Here is a 17621-nt window from a genome sequence, read left to right as displayed (position 1 = left end):
GACTTACCTCATAAATTAGGATATACCCCCAACTCACTTAACTTTTCTAAATAATTCCTACTCTAACACTAGCCTAAATTAAGTCATTTACACCTAGCTTTGACTTGTTCTCAGCCCCTCTACCACTACTATGAATTGTGTACAACTCCCCCAGCTTCATAGGCATGTGTGTCTTCCATAAAGAAGTCCCCCTAAAAGTATTGCCTCATATGCAGATTTAGCCAAGAACAGAATCGCCAGGCCTGAAGTGAAAATCTTGGTGTAAAAAGCAGATTCAAGACCCTGTCCTTTCTTGCATTTAACCACTTGCACTGGGCTTGCTGATCCCATTGCCTTCTTGGTATCGTTGTGTGCATATGTGTATGTTCTATGTATTCAACAGGATGGGGCTTCTGGGGGTTGAAACACTTCACAAGGACGCTTGCTTCCACAGAGGGAAAAGCTGCCTCTGAAGATTAAGAGGCCACCTCTTTCAACCTGGATTCTTAGAATTCTTGCGCTTTATCTAGAGCTTTATAGATATAAAGTTCACTCAGGTGGTGTTTACTAAGGGCATCACGAGAATGAGGTAACCTACTTCACCACAGGTTTTATATTTGGCAATAAAATTGCCTTCTGTGCCTCACCCCAAATGTCCCAGAAGAGAAATAGGTATGATTATTTTTTTTAATTTTAAGAACAATTGTCTTTCAATAGGATAAAGGATTAAAAGCATGTAAAATAAGTGTGTGTGTGTGTGTGCACATGTGCATGAACATGTAAGTGCCAGTTTTTCCATGGAATGTTGATTTGAGGTGTGGTGTTACGTAAGAAAAATCATAACAGAACTAACCATGTAGGAGAGTGCACCGAAGTAAGTGGCTCTAGATGAAGACTTCCTTCCAGGGGCATACTGTAAAAGGTGTCCTTCTGCGAATTCTGTCGGTGATAGTTGTCCTGAGTGGAATGCTGAGGAAGGGACTTGTGCATATTATCATGGACCTGCCATGTTCCTGGAGTTTGTAGCCTCTGAGCACATGGGACACAGAGAATTCAGAAAAAAATGCTTTCAGGCCTGCAGATTTGAGGCAGGGCCCCTTGTCTTTAGGCACTAAGGAAAGGAGACTGCTCAAGTGAGGTGCTCTGAGTCCCTTTAAGTATCACAGACCTTTGGAACCCTGCCATGTGTGCTCAGGAGTTGGACTCATAGAGGCACTTGGGTGGCTCAGTTGGTTAAGCATCTGACTCTTGATTTCAGCCCAGGTCATGATCTCAGGGTTGTGAGATTGAGCCCCATGTGGAGCTCTGCACCAGATGTGAAGTCTGCTTAAAATTGTCTCTCTCCCTCTCCCTCTGCCTTTCAAGTGTGCACTCTCTCTCTCTCCAAAAAAAAAAAAAAGAGAGAGAGAGAGAGAGAGACTCAAAGGCAAATTTAGGTTCTCATCCCAACTCTGCTACTTACTGGCTCTCTAACCTTGGGCTAGTTATTTAACCTGTCTGAGCCTCACTTTGTGTATCTAAATATTGGAGATAATAATGTCCACTCATATGGTTTTTGAGAGGATTTAGATAAATGATGCATATAAATCTTTGTGCTTAGTAAAAGTTAACCCTATTAATGTTATGGTCCTCTTCCATCCCTGCTCATTGTCAGGAGGAGAGGAAATAAAAGGAAGCACTTGCCTGGACTGGCTAGACCCAGGGTCATGGCCTAGGCTTCTCACGGGCTCTTCCAGTCTTCCTAGGAAGAGAAAGTCACACTTTGGGAAGTAGGACTAGTTAGCCCTTATGCGTGGAATGTTCTTAGGTTCTGGGTTATCTGGGCTGATGTGTAGAAATTCCAAACATTGGGGAGGGGCTGGGAATGGTGGGTAGGAATCACCAGTTCACTGGAATTCAACTCAAGCTGGTGCCATACAAATGTGCTCCCGGGGGTGTTCACAGAGGCTCTTATTTTGGCCCTGTCATCCAACAGCCCTTGCCTTGGCCTTGGTGCTCTGATTGAGATGAAACACGCATTCCACATCCCCTGCCCCCAAGACTCCCCTTGGAGAAAGGAAGACCTGGATGATCTATGGGTGTTTTTCATCCTCAAGTATCTGGGCTCAATCTTATAGTTACTGCACAGAATCCCTCAGAGACAGAATTAAGCCAAAATTTTAGACACTTCAAATAAAATTACTTTCAGATTCTATTCTGAGAATAAGACCCCTTAAAAGGTTTTACTTCTTTTCTTTAAAAGAATTCCTTGCATCTCTGGAAAGAGATGGCTATCATATATTTTTAAATCATATTTTTATGAAAGTAATTTCCCCAAAAAAATATAAAAGAAATTAAGGTCAGAGTAGTCAATTTTAGAGCTAGAAGGAACATAGAAGATTCTATAGCCTGGTGGTTCTTTTAAAAATTAAAGCCACAGAGGCCTCTTTTCAACTGAAATATTACTACAAAGCCAAGAATCTAAAACAGAAAAAAATCAGAGCTGTTTTGGTTGAAGTATGGTCAAGGGCCCCAGATCTCCATAGGTTGGATCTCCAGATCACCTGAAAGCCTCTGAATCACTTCCTCAACACAGAAGAGGGTTTGAAAATCCCTCCCCGTGCTTAGTTTTCTTTTAGAGATCTGGAAACTGAGCCTCAATAAAGAACTAGACTTGACCAAAATCATAAACCAATCTCCAGAGATATAGTCTATTTTCCTGCTTGGCAGGACTAAACTGACCATGCTTTTAAATTTTCCATGCTCTTTGCCTCCATCACACCTGATCCCAGGATTTGGGGCTGTCATTTACAATAAAATAAGAGATGGGTGGAATCTGGAATCCACCATCATCAGGAAACAAAAGCAATGGGCTTCCTACCTCCATTTTTTTGCATCTAAAATGTCTTTCAGGGTGGCGTATATCACAGCACATTGCATGGAGTAGTTCATTTCAGCGGGTTAACATATAACACTTGAAAATATAAGATAATATTTTGGGGCTTAGTGTCATTTTTCAAGTTAACGTGGCACACTGCCATGACCCTAGTTCAGGTCTTTATCATCTCCAGCCTGGACTACTGTGGCAGCTCCTTAACTGACATCCCTGCCTGCCATACATCTCTTACTCCCTTCCCTCCCGGACACTGTTGCCAGATTAACCTTCTCAAAACACCTCTTTCATCATTTCACTCCTCCCTCCAATGGCTCCTCACTGCCTTGTGGACCAACTCCAAACCTTCTGTCTGAAAATTAAAAATCTCCAACGTCTGGCCCCAAACTACCTCTTGAGCTCCTGACACTCTCGACTTGTTGCCTCTGTTCAGTCAGACTGGTTTAGCTCTTCCTCGAAGCCTGCCTTGGATTCTTGCACTGAACTCTTCAACTGTCGCTCTGGATATTCCCCTGCCTCCCGTGCTTATCCCTGGTTTCTACATGCATTTGTACTGTACTCACCTTCAGAACCTCAGCTGGGAAATCACTTGTGCACCATCAACATTCAACCATTGTTAGCATTAATTTTGTAATACTTCACTTCTCTTGTAGTTTTATATTTCTACTAAATTCTTATATTACTATCTAATTCTTTGAACAGCTTTATTTTTTTAAGATTTTATTTTAAAAAAAAGATTTTATTTGTTTATTTGAGAGAGAGCAAGAGTGGTTGGGTATATGAGAGAAAGAGAGAGCACGTGAGAGAGAGAGAGCATGAGGAGGAGCAGAGGGGCAGAGGGAGAGGAAGAAGCACACTCTCCGCTAAGCAGGGAGCCCGATGTGGGACTTGATCTCAGGACTCTGGGATCATGACGTGAGCCAAAGGCAGACACAACCAACTGAGCCACCCAGGCACCCTGAACAGCTTTATTGAGGTATAATGTACATACTATAAAATTCAACTTCGCATTGTTTTCAAGGTTTATCTGTTTACTACATATCCAAAAGAACAACAGTCCTTTTATGGTAGAATAATATTCCACTATATAAATATACCGTATTTTTGTTTATCCATTTACCAGTTGGTGGACATTTGAGTTGTTTCCACATTTTTCTCTGTTGAACATTCTCATTCAAGTCTTTGTGTGAATGGATGTTTTCACTTCTTTTGGGTAGATACCTACAAGTGAAATTGCTGGGTCATACTGTAAATTTATGGTCATCTTTGTAAGAAACTATCAAGCTGTTGTCAAGAAGGCTGCACTATTTTACATTTCCACCAACAAGATAAGAAGGTTCTAATTTTACACATCTACATTTACAATAACATTTGTTACTGTCTGTTTTTATTATGGCCATTCCAGGGGATATGAAGTGGTATCTCATTGTGGTTTTGATTTCTATCTCCCTAATACGATATTTCATTTTAAAAACACATTTAGATTCCCCCACACACACTCATTTGATGACAGCCCCTTGAGGTACAAACCACCTTGCACTTTTTTTCCCAGAGTTTCTAGCACCCCAGCTCAGACAAAGTAGATGTATGACAGTTATCTGATGCTTAACATTAAAATTATATTTGTGAAGGAAGGAAGAACATAATTAGCATTGAGTGTCATTTCTGTGTGTGAAATTCAAACTATATTATCTCATTTAATTCCCAACCTTGCTGGGGTGCCGGGGTGGCTGAGTCAGTTAAGTGTCTGCCTTTGGCTCAGGTCATGGTCCCAAGATCCTGGGATTGAGCCCCATGTTGGGCTCCTGGCTCAGCAGGGAGCCTGCTTCTCCAGCTCCCCCTGGCTCATGCTTGCTCGTGCTCTCTCTCTCTCACTCACTCACTCAAATAAATAAATAAAATCTTTAAAAAACAAAATCCCTACCTTGCAAAATAAGTGTACAAAGTAGAAACAGACTCTGAGTTGCCAACTGGTAAAATACTAAGCTGGGATTTGAACACAGGGCTCTATGACTCTGTAACTCTAAAGGCCAGGCCACATAAGTAAAAACAGGTAGAGCGTCTACAGGAAACTTGAGAGCAGAGAAATCTTGGAAGGTGTTTACAATATGGCCTTGTCTTCCCAAAGTGCTACATACTTGATATTTCTCTCTTTTAGTGACCGTTGCTTTTTTAAGCAACTTTTCTCGCATTTTGGTGAGTTTGAGAGTCCATACAAAAACCCATTAGCCTCTAGTTCCTGCACTTACGTACATGTGGTCCCTCTTTCCTCACCAGTGTTCCACAAGCTGCGGAGAAGGCACCCAGACTCGGAGTGCCATTTGCCGGCAGGTGCTAAAAACCGGGTCTCGGCCATTGTCAATTCCTCCCTGTGCCCTCCCCTGCCGTTCTCTTCATCCATCAGGCCCTGCATGCTGGCAACCTGTGCACGTGAGTATGTCTGAGTTCTGGGGACAGGGGGATCGAACCCACCACCCAGGAGCAGCCGTGGCCACACGGTAGCTTTCCTTAAACCCAAGACCAGAGGGAGGTTGTCAGGCAGTAGAGCTCGAGGACAGCAGCAGGCTGGTGAGCTCAGCTGGAGATGGAAAAGAAATCTTAATTACACGTGGCCCAGCAGAATTCTCTTCTCCGCTGGAAAAACAGTTTGCAGGGGGTAGTGCAAAGTTCACTGGCTGGCACAGAGAGATCTGGAAGCTGGAGTCAGCATATAACCGATGAAGCCTAATGCTGTCCGCTCTGGGGTTTTAAAATGCCCTAAACAGATTTGTTATGTTTAATATTAATCCCTGGAGTTGTAACACCTCTGGGCTCTCCTCCCCAAGTACCCTGCCCCCCCCCCCGCCGTGCTCTGCAGAACACGAAGGGATGTGGAAACGAGAGCAGTCTCCTTCCCTTTGTCCCCTGCCTGTTTTTATGATGCTTGTTTTCGTTCTTTTTAAATCCTTCTAATGAGAGGAACTGCCTCTCCACCCCCCCCCCGCGTCCCCCTCCATCTAGAACCTGCCTCCATCTAGAACCTGCATCTCGGCTTCTAGGGGTAGAAAGCCCCAGCAGGGTGATAGCAGGTTGCCCCCGCTGCACCCCATCAGTTGGAGTTTAGCCTGGGCGGCAGCCTGGTGGCCGCTTCCTCCCCGCAAAGCCTAAGGCTTGCGCCTCGACTGCAGCCCTTTGTCTCCCGCTCCCGCTCCCGCTCCCGCTCCACGTCCCTCCTCTCCCTCTCTTCTCCGCCCGCGCTCACGCTCGTTTTCCTCCGCCCTCCCTCCGCGCCCGGCCGGCCGTGGGCTTCCCTCCCACTGCCTCGGGGCAGGGCCCGGGCGGCCGTCCAGCAAGCACAGCCCCCACATCGCGGCCGCCAGGAAGATCTACATCCAGACCCGCCGGCAGAGGAAGCTGCACTTCGCGGTGGGGGGGTTCGCCTACCTGCTCCCCAAGACGGCGGTGGTGCTGCGCTGCCCCACGCGGCGCTTCCGCAAGCCCCTCATCACCTGGGAGAAGGACGGGCAGCACCTCGTCAGCTCGGCGCACGTCACCGTGGCCCCGTTCGGCTACCTGAAGATCCACCGCCTCAAGCCCTCGGACGCGGGCGTCTACACCTGCTCGGCCGGGCCCGCGCGGGAGCAGTTCGTCCTCAAGCTCATCGGCGGCAACCGGAAGCTGGTGGCCCGGCCCCTGAGCCCGAGGAGCGAGGAGGAGGCCCTGGCGGGGAGGAAGGCCGGCCCCAAGGAGGCCCTGCAGACCCACAAACACCAGAACGGCATCTTCCCCAACGGCAGCAAGGCCGAGAAGCGCGGCCCCGCCTCGGACGCGGGGAGCCGCTACGATGACCTGGTGTCGCGGCTGCTGGAGCAGGGCGGCTGGCCCGGGGAGCGCCTCGCCTCGTGGGAGGTGCAGGACTCCACCGAGAGGAACGCGTCCTCCGAGGAGGACCAGAACGCCGAGCAGGCCCCCCGGCCGCCGCCCTTCACCATGGTGGCCGAGCAGAGGCGCCTGGACGACATCCTCCGGAACCTGTCCCAGCAGCCCGAGGAGCTCCGGGACGTCTCCCGCAAGCACCTGGTGGCCCAGCTGGCCCGGGACATCTTCCGCAGCCACCTGGAGCACCGGGACGCGCTGCTCGAGCCCTCGGAGCGGAGGCTCCCCCCGGTGGCCGTCCCCGCTCGCAAGCACGTGTCGGGCTTCAGCAGCTCGCTGCGGACCTCGGCCCCCGCGGGGGAGGCCGTGGGGGGCCCTCGCCGGCCGCCCCGCAAGCCCACCATCCTGCGGAAGATCTCGGCCGCGCAGCAGCTGTCGGCCTCCGAGGTGGTCACCCACCTCGGGCAGACGGTGGCCCTGGCCAGCGGGACGCTCAGCGTGCTTTTGCACTGCGAGGCCATAGGCAACCCGAGGCCTACCATCAGCTGGGCCAGGAACGGAGAAGAGGTTCAGTTCGGTGACAGGTGAGCCTGGCAGCCACCGCGGCTGGGGAGGGGGAGGGGGAGGGGCGGGCAAGGGGCCACAGGTCGCCGCCCGGGGGTGCTCGCTCGGCTCCTCCTTCCAGGTGGTTCCAAGGGTAGGGCTTAGAACCCCGGGCCTCGGGCCTGGCAGCCTGAGTTTCAAGTCACCAACAGGCCTGCTGGAGCCAAGACTAAGTATTTAATTTCTCTAAACTGTATGCTGTCCTCTTCGTAAAGTAATAGTAACAGTGCCTATCCACCCCAGTCCCCGTAGGGTCCCAAAGATTAATGAGATATTCTCCAGATAGCTTTGAACTTTTGGCAGAAAGCTATCATTCAAGGCCAAGGCATTATTACATTACCACTCTGTGAGATGGCCCACTGAAAAGCTTATCCATCAGAATACTGTCTCCGTGTGTGGTCCCTCAGGGCTGGAGAGAGAGTGCAGCCAGCACCTGCTGCTCCTGCTCCCTGTGGGTGAGCCCATTCTCTGTCTGGGCCCGACAAAGCTGTTTGTTCCAGAAAGCTTTTATTCCCAGTCAGACCTGTGATTAATTATCCTAATATCTCATGGTGTCTCTGTTTTGATGTGTCATTACGAGGATGACAGCATGTATTACTTACTGATTTCCTTGGGCCATGGCCATTTATAATGTAAAATCAATAGTAGTGGTAGAAGTTATAACAATAATATTTTTGAACACTGTGTGCCAAGAACCGTGCCATAATTCCTGCATATACTCTCTTTTAATCTTTATAGTGGCCCTGACAACAATAATAGCTAGCATTAAGTGAGTAGCAGCAATCTGCCAGGCAAATGGGGTCTTTGTGTGTTTATTTCATTAAATTCTAACTAAGCCCTAAGAAGTGGGTACGGTTTGTTTTTTCTTTTTTTAAGATTTTATTTTTATTTATTCATGAGAGACACACAGAGGCAGCGACATAGGCAGAGGGAGAAGCAGCCTCCCCTCCAGGAGCCTGCGGGACTTGATCCCAGGACCCCTGGATCATGACCTGAGCCCAAGGCAGACGCTCAACCACTGAGCCACCCAGGTGCCCCGTGGGTATAGTTTTTATCCACACTTTACAGAAGAGGAAACAAAGCCTAGGAACTGGCTAAAGATCTTAATAGTAGGTGGCAGAGCCAAGATAACGTGACACAAAAAAAGATAGGCAGTCAATGGGAAGAATCATATACTCTGGATGAGAGAGGGGTCTTTAAGGTCCTCCAACATAGAGTCCTCGTTTTAAACTTTTATCTTCTCTGAATTCATGTAGAATGCTATTTTCATTAAGTATAATCCCAAATACTATTACTTGGCAATCCTTGTACCTAGCTTGCTAGCTTTGGGTAAAGGAGAGAAAGGAGCGAGGATTTATTGTGCCAGGCACTTTGCCAGGTATATTTATACGTAACTGCATTTCTTATTCTAACAGTCTGCAAGATTGACATTATCCTCCAGTTTCACATAGAAAATCAAGGGTTAGCAGCTCACCCAAGAAGATCACACTTTAGTAAGACCCAGACCAACGATTCCATATCAAGTTTGTTTGAGTCCAAAGAGTACACAGTTTGGTCTCCTCTTCTGAGACTGGGGAACAAATGTGACTTTGTCTTGTACTTATAGGCCAAATACCTTTAATAACAACAATAGTAAGTATTTTTCCGGTGTACTCTTACTATGTGCCAGACACGGTAATCAGTGCTTTAAAGGCGGCATCTTATTTAATCTCCAAAAATAACCTTACAGTTTAAACACTATTATTGTTACCACAACAATATTTCTCAACAATGAGAAAGCTGAGACACAGATGTGGGAACCCACATAGAAGTGCCGGAGACAGGGTTTGAATGCAGGATTTATTGCACCAGGCATTTTAAATGCACACCTCAAGAACCTCTCCTCTTGTGTGCTGCTTGGTTCTCCCCAGCCCACGCTTTCATTGGTCAGCTAATGGCTAGGGTTCCTGCAGAGCTTGGGGTCAAGCTGAAGTTGGAGTAAATCCCCTTGAGATCACGGAGTCGATGAGAGGTAGTCCCGGTGTCAGATCCCCCAGGATGACGGGTGCAGGTGAAGAGTCGTGCCCTGGTGCTGGGGTGGATGGTACACTCGAAGCCTATTAGTGCACCGTCCTACCTACTGTGACCAAATCATGTCATCTTCTCCACCAGCCAGTCAGTTTCTCAAGTGTAGGTACCATTTTATTCCTAGACCTCTTGTCCAGGATTGCGCTACTGGGATGGAAGGGAATAGCATTTGGCTATACACAGGAAAAGATGGGAATTAATGTTTCTTGACTCACCACAGACCCAGTGCTCTGTGCTAGCAACTTTTTCATAGCCATCGCCCTTGGTTAATGGCCACCACAGGGTACGACATAGGAGCTGCTATCCTTATTTCAGAGATGAGAAAACTGTGGCCCAAAGTAGTGTGGGAGCTTGATGATGTTAGCTCGCAAAAGGCAGAATCAAGAGGGCAGATTCGAACCCAGGTCTGCCCAACTCTATGCTGTTTTGAGTGAATGAGTAAGTTCACGATTCCATGCATCTATACTTCACTAGAGATGCCGAGTTGCTTCAAAACCCTTGCTATTGTTTACCAGCTATTTCCAAGGTCCCTTTCTTCCTCCTAAAAGCTATAGACAAGGCAAGCCATTGGGAAAGAGAAAAGGGGTCCCCAGGGCTCTGCTGTGCCTGGAACTTCAAGGGAGAACATGGAGCCCCTGGCTGACTCAGAGGGGAATTTTCTTGAGTGCTAGAGATATATTGTATGAAGTTCAAGGGTCACAGCCCATCTGGGTCACCTGGTGACTAAAGATAGGATGCAGGAGTCAGATCTTGCCAAGGCCCTTCACTTGGTATGACCTTATTAGTCCCTTCATTTCAAAAGCAGGGGAGTGGCAGGGAGGTTGTACCAGTTCATCTCTGAGGTCCCTTCTACCTCTTTCACTCACTTACAAAAAGCCACAGAAGACAAAAACCCTTATGCTGGTGGGGAGTGGGGAAAGCCTTGAGCACAGGGACTTCAATCTCTGACACATGAGCTGTTTCTGAGCCCCCTCCACAAAATGGGGGTTCACCACTTGCAGGAGTTCGGGACGTATTCACGTAAAGCTGAACAGATGTACTTTGCTGCTGGATTTTACTTCTATTTTTTTAATATAGTGCTTGATATTTTTTCTCATTTTTATTATAAAAACAGTAAAAGGACTATAAAGCAATTCAAATAATACCTAAATCTATAAAGTACAAATGCAAGTCTCCCTCATCCTCCCACATCGATTCCCCAGAGTCTGCCTCTCTTAATAATTTGGTATACATCCTTTTGGAATTTTTATATATTTTATTCCATTATATATAAAACACATATACACATATATAACTTGGTTTTTTTTAATGGAATATTACTCATGTTTAGAAATTTCATGTGGTTTCTACTCAACAACATGTCTAGAAGACATTTCATTATAGTATGTAGAGATCTGCGTCACCATTTTTAATGGCTGATTACTGTTCCTGAATGCATTTAACTATCCCCCAATTGAATTTATTTTGGTTTTTCCATTTTTTTAAACTCCTTTAAGCACTCCAATGTGTGTTGTGACTGTCCAAGTGAATAATGCAGTATGCGTTATTTTCCAAGTAGTTATTTGATCAATGAACAATTTTTTGCCCTAGTCATCTCAAGGATACCAAGAGTTCTTGAAATACCACTTAGGAAACATTACTTTCACCTTTTAATTCTCACCTCCTTGGGTACTCTGTGTCTAGCTCTAATGTCTTTAAGATGAAGAGGGTTCCATGGAATCTTACTAGAAAAAGACACATGGGAGCCAGGTACTAAAGATACCGAAGGTGCTAAACTAGGGCCAGTCCTGGCTCTTCAGTCACAAGGACATTGGTGGCAGCATGGGTTAGGAGTAGCATTAAGAGGAAGAGCACATGAGGCACATGGACAAACAGTTTTACAGTTTTTGCCACTCCCAAGATTTTTCTAGATCTACCCTTGACAGAGCTTTCCAATGCAAGTTAATGGCACCCGGTAAAGAAAAATATGAGATTTGGGATACTGATCTCTGATGTCATAATTTCTCCATTTAACTTAGCCGGCCAAAAAGAAATATGACTGGAGCTTTATTTTCTATACAGTTTTCCAAGTCCTGTTGAAAAGAAGAGAGTGAATATATCTGCACAGAGTATGCAGGAGCACAGAGCTGCCATTGGGACTCCTTTGCTATGGGCCATTGGTGACCTCTCTGTGTTGGGTTTCATTGCTTGTCATCATTCCTGTGTCCGGTAGCAATTCAGAAATGCTCATTTATTTTCACACAGAGATGTGCTGAAATGCCCAGTGCTGTAGTTCAGTGAGTCTGTTTTTGCTTAGTACCAAATCCATCTTTCTGAAAGAATCTGCAAGATTCAGCTGGCTATTGGTTTGTAGGACTTTGCCATGTGTTAAAGTATACTCTTAGTAACCTGAGCCAGCCAGATAGGTCAAGAGATGAAGAAAGTAACTAAGGAGAAGTCTACTACTTCTTTGGCTTTTCAGTATGCCAAAGTTTTATCTGAAAGAAATTGCTTCTATGAAAAAAATCACTATCAAGTCAGATACCAGTGTATCTCATATATATAATTTACTAGTTGAAATGAATTCACATGCCAGCTTATCAAGCAATAGTTTATGGGATGTTATTGAATATACTATGATAGACTGGTTCATCATAATCCCCTGCTTCTCCTTTATTTCATATAACATTCCCATGGATCCTCAGAGCCGGACCCTCAGTTAGATACTGGGGATAGAGGAAAAAAAGACTCACTCCCTATCAGTGAAACTCAAAGTCTCATGTGGAAGCAATAGAAGTAAATGCAGTGTTCAAGTGCTAAAAAAAAAAATCAGTATGGATATTTATTCACTCCATAAGAATTTATTAACCTATCTATTATATGCCATACACACACACCTAGTCACTAAGAAGGACTATTGTGAATGAAAAAGTAGTCTGCATTCCCTTGCAGTTTACACACATTTAGATTTCTGCTCAAATTTGTGCATCGGAAAGGCCTTCCCTGGTCACTGTCTAGAAGAGCAATCCTCATCACCCTTTATCCCTTTAACTCTGCTATTTTATTCATAGACTTTTACCACCATCTAATACATATTTATTTGTTGACTGTGTGTTCATAAGGGTAGGGACTTTATTGCTGTATCCCCCTGTTGGGAATAGTGCCTGGCACCAAACAGATACTAAATAGTGAGTGAATGAATGAATGAAGCAAGACAATAAACACAGAAAAATGCACAAGCATCAGGTGGTGATAAGTGTTGGACAGAAAATTGAAACAGGTGATAGGGAATGATTTGGTGTCCACTTTAGATGGGTATTCTGAGGAGATTACCTATAAGCCAAGATGGGAATGATGGCCAGTGTCCAGCAATATGACATCAGGAGAAGAGCACTCCTGCATAAGGAAAGAGCAGTGTGAAACTCTCAAAGTGAAATGAGTTCAGTGTGTTGAAGGAACCCCAAAAGAAGCTCATTTGGCTGGGCTGTGGTAGGTAGAAGGTAGAGGTGATGTGGCCTGAGGCCATGAGGTTAATAGAGACCAAGAGAAGGAATCTAGCTTTTAGTCTGAGTATCACAGGGAGAGTTTGGAAAATATTAGGAAAGTAAAATGATCCAATTTCCATTTTTACGGACTCACGCTGTCTACTTTGTGGCAAGTGGATTGTAGAGGAACATGAATGGAGGTGCGGGGTCGAGTGAGATATCCTTCGCAATCGCCCCTTCGATTCCACAAATATATGCTTGGCATTAAAGACAGTGGTAGGCACCAGACCGTGAGACAATAAATCAAAATCTCTGCTCTCTAGAAGCTAAGAAACACTGAAAGGCTGGTATGGAATAAAATAACTTGAGCCCCGAGTTTGTTTTAAACTCCAGTGGAAAAAATATGTCTCTTAAAACTTCTAAATGTTTAGGGATGCCTGGGTAGCTCAGTGGTTGAGCATCTGCCTTTGGCTTAGGTTGTGATCCCAGGGTCCTAGGATCGAGTCCTGCATCAGGCTCCCTGCAGGAATCCTGCTTCTCCCTCTGCTTATGTCTCTGGCTCTCTCTGTGTGTGTCTCATGAATAAATAAATAAAATCCTTAAAGAAAAAAAAACCCAAAACTTCTAAACATTTAAAAGTGGATAGAAAAGGCCTTCCCAAGCTCGTATGCACAATGATTACCAGGAACTTGTCAGAAAAGCAGATTCCCACATCCTACCTTACTCCATAAACACCCTCTACAGCAGTGCCCCATAATGCTCACCCTACAAGCACCACAGGTGACTCTGAGACCAGACATTCGAGGACTGCTGTTAAGAAACATGTTGCGTGAGAAAAGGGGAAGAAAGTGAAGCTCACTTGCTATTATTAGTTCTGTTAAAAGACCTAGTGGTGGGAGACAGAACTCCACCCTGAAGGTGACACTTAGGAATTCCAGGCACCTTCCCTTCCTCCCTGCCTTCCCCCTAATATACTTCCTTCAACCCACACACTGGCATGTGGGTTAGATTGAGTTCACACAGGTCCTTGGATTTGAGGCAAACCACAAAGTGCCTGGGGTGTGATGAGAGCAGACATGATGGAAGTTAACAGACCCCAAATCTGTCAGTTTGGGGGGAACGTTCTGGACTGGGTAGAGGTTAAAATAAGCAAGTGCGGCCACTTGATTCAACCTGAAAATAAAGAAGAACTAGACTTTCCAACTCAGCCAGAAAAGGAGTGAGTTAGAAACTTATGTTCACAGGGCCGTGATGCCGCTTGATTTAGAAAACAAGAAAACTTGGCCTCCTTCTCTCTTTGCCTTCATTGCTGAACCCATTGCTCTGTGAACCTGTAATTAATTGACTGTTTTCACCATATTGCAGCCCTACACGGTACATCAGGAAAGAAGTTTTAGAGCCTCACCTCCGGGGTCTCATGCATTAATGGTATCTGAGTGGCTTGAAAACCTTAATATGATAGCCCTAGAGTAGCCAGCCCATACCCTGGAAATATTTTGCGTACAGGAGGCTGTTTTAGCTGCCTCCCCCAAGGTTGCTAATTATGAATTTTTTTAAGTTCCACCTAATATTCTCTCTCAGCTTATTATAGATTTGCCTTCTTTCTGTCCACCTCATACTTTGTGTGTGTGTGTGTGTGCGCGCGCGCAGTGTGTGTGGTTCAAAGAGTTAAATATATGGTGCCTTCTCTACTTTTTTCTCCAAATTTTTAAAGTCCAGTTAGTTAACACAGTGTAATATTAGTTTCAGATGTAAAATGAGTGATTCACCCCTTGCATGCATCATCCAGTGCTCATCACAAGTGCACCCCTTAATTCCCATCACCCACTTAACCCACCCCCCAGCCACCTCCCTTCCAGTAACCCTCAGTTCTCTATAGGTAAGAGTCTGTTTCTTGGTTGCCTCTCTTTTTTTTCCTCTATGCTCATTTGTTTTGTTTTTTAAATTCCACATAGGAGTGAAATCATATGGCACTGTCTTTGACTTATTTCATTTAGCATAATATTCTCTAGCTCCATCCACACTACCAAGATTTCACTCTTTTTTAGAGCTGAGTAATATTCCATTGTATGTATATGTATGTGTGTATTTATATATATAATATACACATATATACATATATATATATATAAAATCTTTATTCATTCATCAGTTGATGGACATCTAGGCTCTTTCCATAATTTGACTATTGTTGATAGTGCTGCTATAAATATCACGGTACATGTATTATCCTTTCGAATCCATATTTTTTGTATCCTTTGGGTAAATACCTAGTTGCTGGGTCTTAGGATAGTTTTATTCTTAACTTTTTGAGGAACGTCCATACAGTTTTCCAGAGTGGCTGCAACAGTTCGCATTCCCATCATTAATATAAGAAGGTTCCCCTTTCTCTAAATCCTTGCCAACACCTCTTGTTTCCCATGTTGTTAATTTTAGCCATTCTGACTGGTATGAGGTGATACCTCATTGTGGTTTGATTTATATTTCCCAGATGATGAGTGATGTTGAGTATCTTTTCATGTGTCTATTAGCCATCTCTGTCTTTCTTGAAAAATGTTTGTTTGTGTCTTCTGCCCATTTTTTAACTGGATTACTTGTTTTGGGGGTGTTGTTTTTTTAAGATTTTATTTATTTGAGAGAAAAAGTGAGCATGAGCAAGGCAGGGGCAGAGGGACAAGCAGACTCCATGCTGAGCATGAAACCCCCACATGGGGCTCAATCCCCAAACCTTGAGATCATGACCTGAGCTGAAGTCAGACCCTTAACGTACAGAGCCTTTGAGTGTTGAGTTTTATAAGTTCTTTGTATATTTCGGATATTAATCCTTTATCAGATATGTCATTTGCAAATATCTTCTCCCATTCTGTAGGTTGCCTCTTAGTTTTGCTGTTTCCTTTGCTATGCAAAAGGTTTTTATTTTGATGAAGTCCCAATAGTTTTTTTTTGCTTTTGTTTCCCTTGCCTCGGGAGACCTATCTAATAAGAAGTTGCTACAGCCCATGTCAAAGAGGTTACTACCTGTGTTGTCCTTTAGGATTTTGATGGTATCCTGTCCACCTCATATTCTAAGGCTGCATGCAATATACTTTCTTGGAAAGAGCTCCCTGCCCCCAATAAAAAGGTTGTTTCTTGTTTGTTCCAAAAGAAGAAAATGGTCTCTGAAAACACTTATCTAATCTGAACTCTGATCAGGATCCCATACAGGCTAAGCACATCTTCTTTAGAAACCACCCACTTGATTTGTATCCTACTTCTCTGGTATTCTTTCTCAGTCTGTGTATTTCTCTTCTGCTACCTACCTCTTATCTACCCTCTGGGAGTCTCACTCTGTATACACTAATAACCCCCAAGATTCCAGACTTCCCCTAGATGCCAGTGATTCTCATGTGTCCAGCACCAGCCCAAGCCTCTCTTCTGCACAGCTGCCTACAGGACATCCTTACCAGATGCCCCACAGAAGTCAACTCTGTATATCTAAAACTGAAGTCAGGATCTCAGGAAAGAGTACTCCCACCTATCCAGCTTCCCAAACCAAAATATTTCTAGACTGTTCTTGCCCCTCAGTGGTTCTCATTCCTCCACCTTTCTCTGTTCTCTTTGCCTCTACTTTGGTCCCTTGTTCACTTTAAATGATTTCAACAGCCTTCTAAACTCTGTATTTGCCTTTTCTAGATTAGGAGTTGGCAAATTGCAGTCAGTGACTTTAATATTTTTTACAGGGTTATTAAGAATGGCTTTTAAAGGGTTATTGTAAGAGCTATTGAAACTGAGCCCAGAGTTATTGAGTCAACTTGCTCAAGGTCTCACACCCAGTAAGTGATAGAGCTGGGATTTGAACCCAGGTTATTTGAAGGGTTATTTAAAACAAACACGAAATAGAATATGCAACAGGTACTATAGGTGGCCCTCTAAAGACTAAAATATACACTATCTGTCCTGTTATAGAAAAAATGTATTGACTCCTGCTCTGAATCATTTGATATGCTACTGCCAGAGTATCTTTCTAACAAACCTGTCCATGCTGCTCCCATGCTTAAAATTCTTTTAATGGCTTGCCATCACTTGAGGATAAGTTCCAAGTGCCTTAGCATGACTTGCAATACCTTCTATCATTTGACGTTTGTCTCTCTCACTTGCTTGATCTCCTACCTTACCCCCCACCTCACCCTTCTGAGCTATGCCTTTCAGAGTACACAATTATTTGCTGTTTATGAATTTGCCCGGGGCCTTAGATCTGCCTCATCCTACCCTCTTCCTTACCAGAAGCGTATCCCCAAAGCTCAGTTGAACTGGCATAATAGAGCTAGAATTTGAATCCCTGGATGACCCCCTCCACGACCCACATAGTACCCTTATACATTGTACTCATCTAACCACTGCGTGTTAGAATTCACTATTTGTTTTTCTACAGTACCTTCTGGATTATGTTAATCTTCCTCCAGGGCAAATGTTTAAAAATGTATGTCAATTTCTCCACAATTCCAAAAATACAATAGACACTCAACAGATGATAAAACTGAGGGATGCATGAATAAAGGAATGAACTGTAGTGATTCGCAGGGAAGTTTCTTAATTCCTGGAGACTGTAATCTACATGGTTTTGCATAATCTGAACTTCTAGTCTTTAACATGCAATTATGGCAGAGTTCCAGAGTGGTACCCACTCCCAATGAAACATTCCTGCCCTGCCCACATACTCTCCTTTACAGAAGTGTCAGGAAACCCCGAGGTTCTGTAGCACACAACTACAATTTGAAAAGCCCTGCTGGAGAATTACTAAG

At 44.6% G+C, this 17621-nt stretch overlaps 1 protein-coding gene across 1 annotated transcript in view; it reads left to right on the top strand.

Annotated features, from left to right (window-relative positions):
* The window catches only part of ADAMTSL1 (ADAMTS like 1), a 379096-nt gene that overhangs the window by 246117 nt on the left and 115358 nt on the right, over positions 1-17621 (top strand). The window contains 3 exon segments of the mRNA XM_055302598.1: positions 5129-5195; positions 5198-5281; positions 6162-7290. Coding sequence (XP_055158573.1) covers positions 5129-5195; positions 5198-5281; positions 6162-7290 — 1280 coding nt within the window.

Source organism: Nyctereutes procyonoides, unplaced genomic scaffold (genome assembly GCF_905146905.1).
Source record: "Nyctereutes procyonoides isolate TBG_1078 unplaced genomic scaffold, NYPRO_anot_genome, whole genome shotgun sequence".
Classification (NCBI taxonomy): Eukaryota; Metazoa; Chordata; class Mammalia; order Carnivora; family Canidae; genus Nyctereutes; species Nyctereutes procyonoides.
Note: the sequence above shows the minus strand (reverse complement) of the source record. Positions and strands in the feature narration are given on the sequence as shown.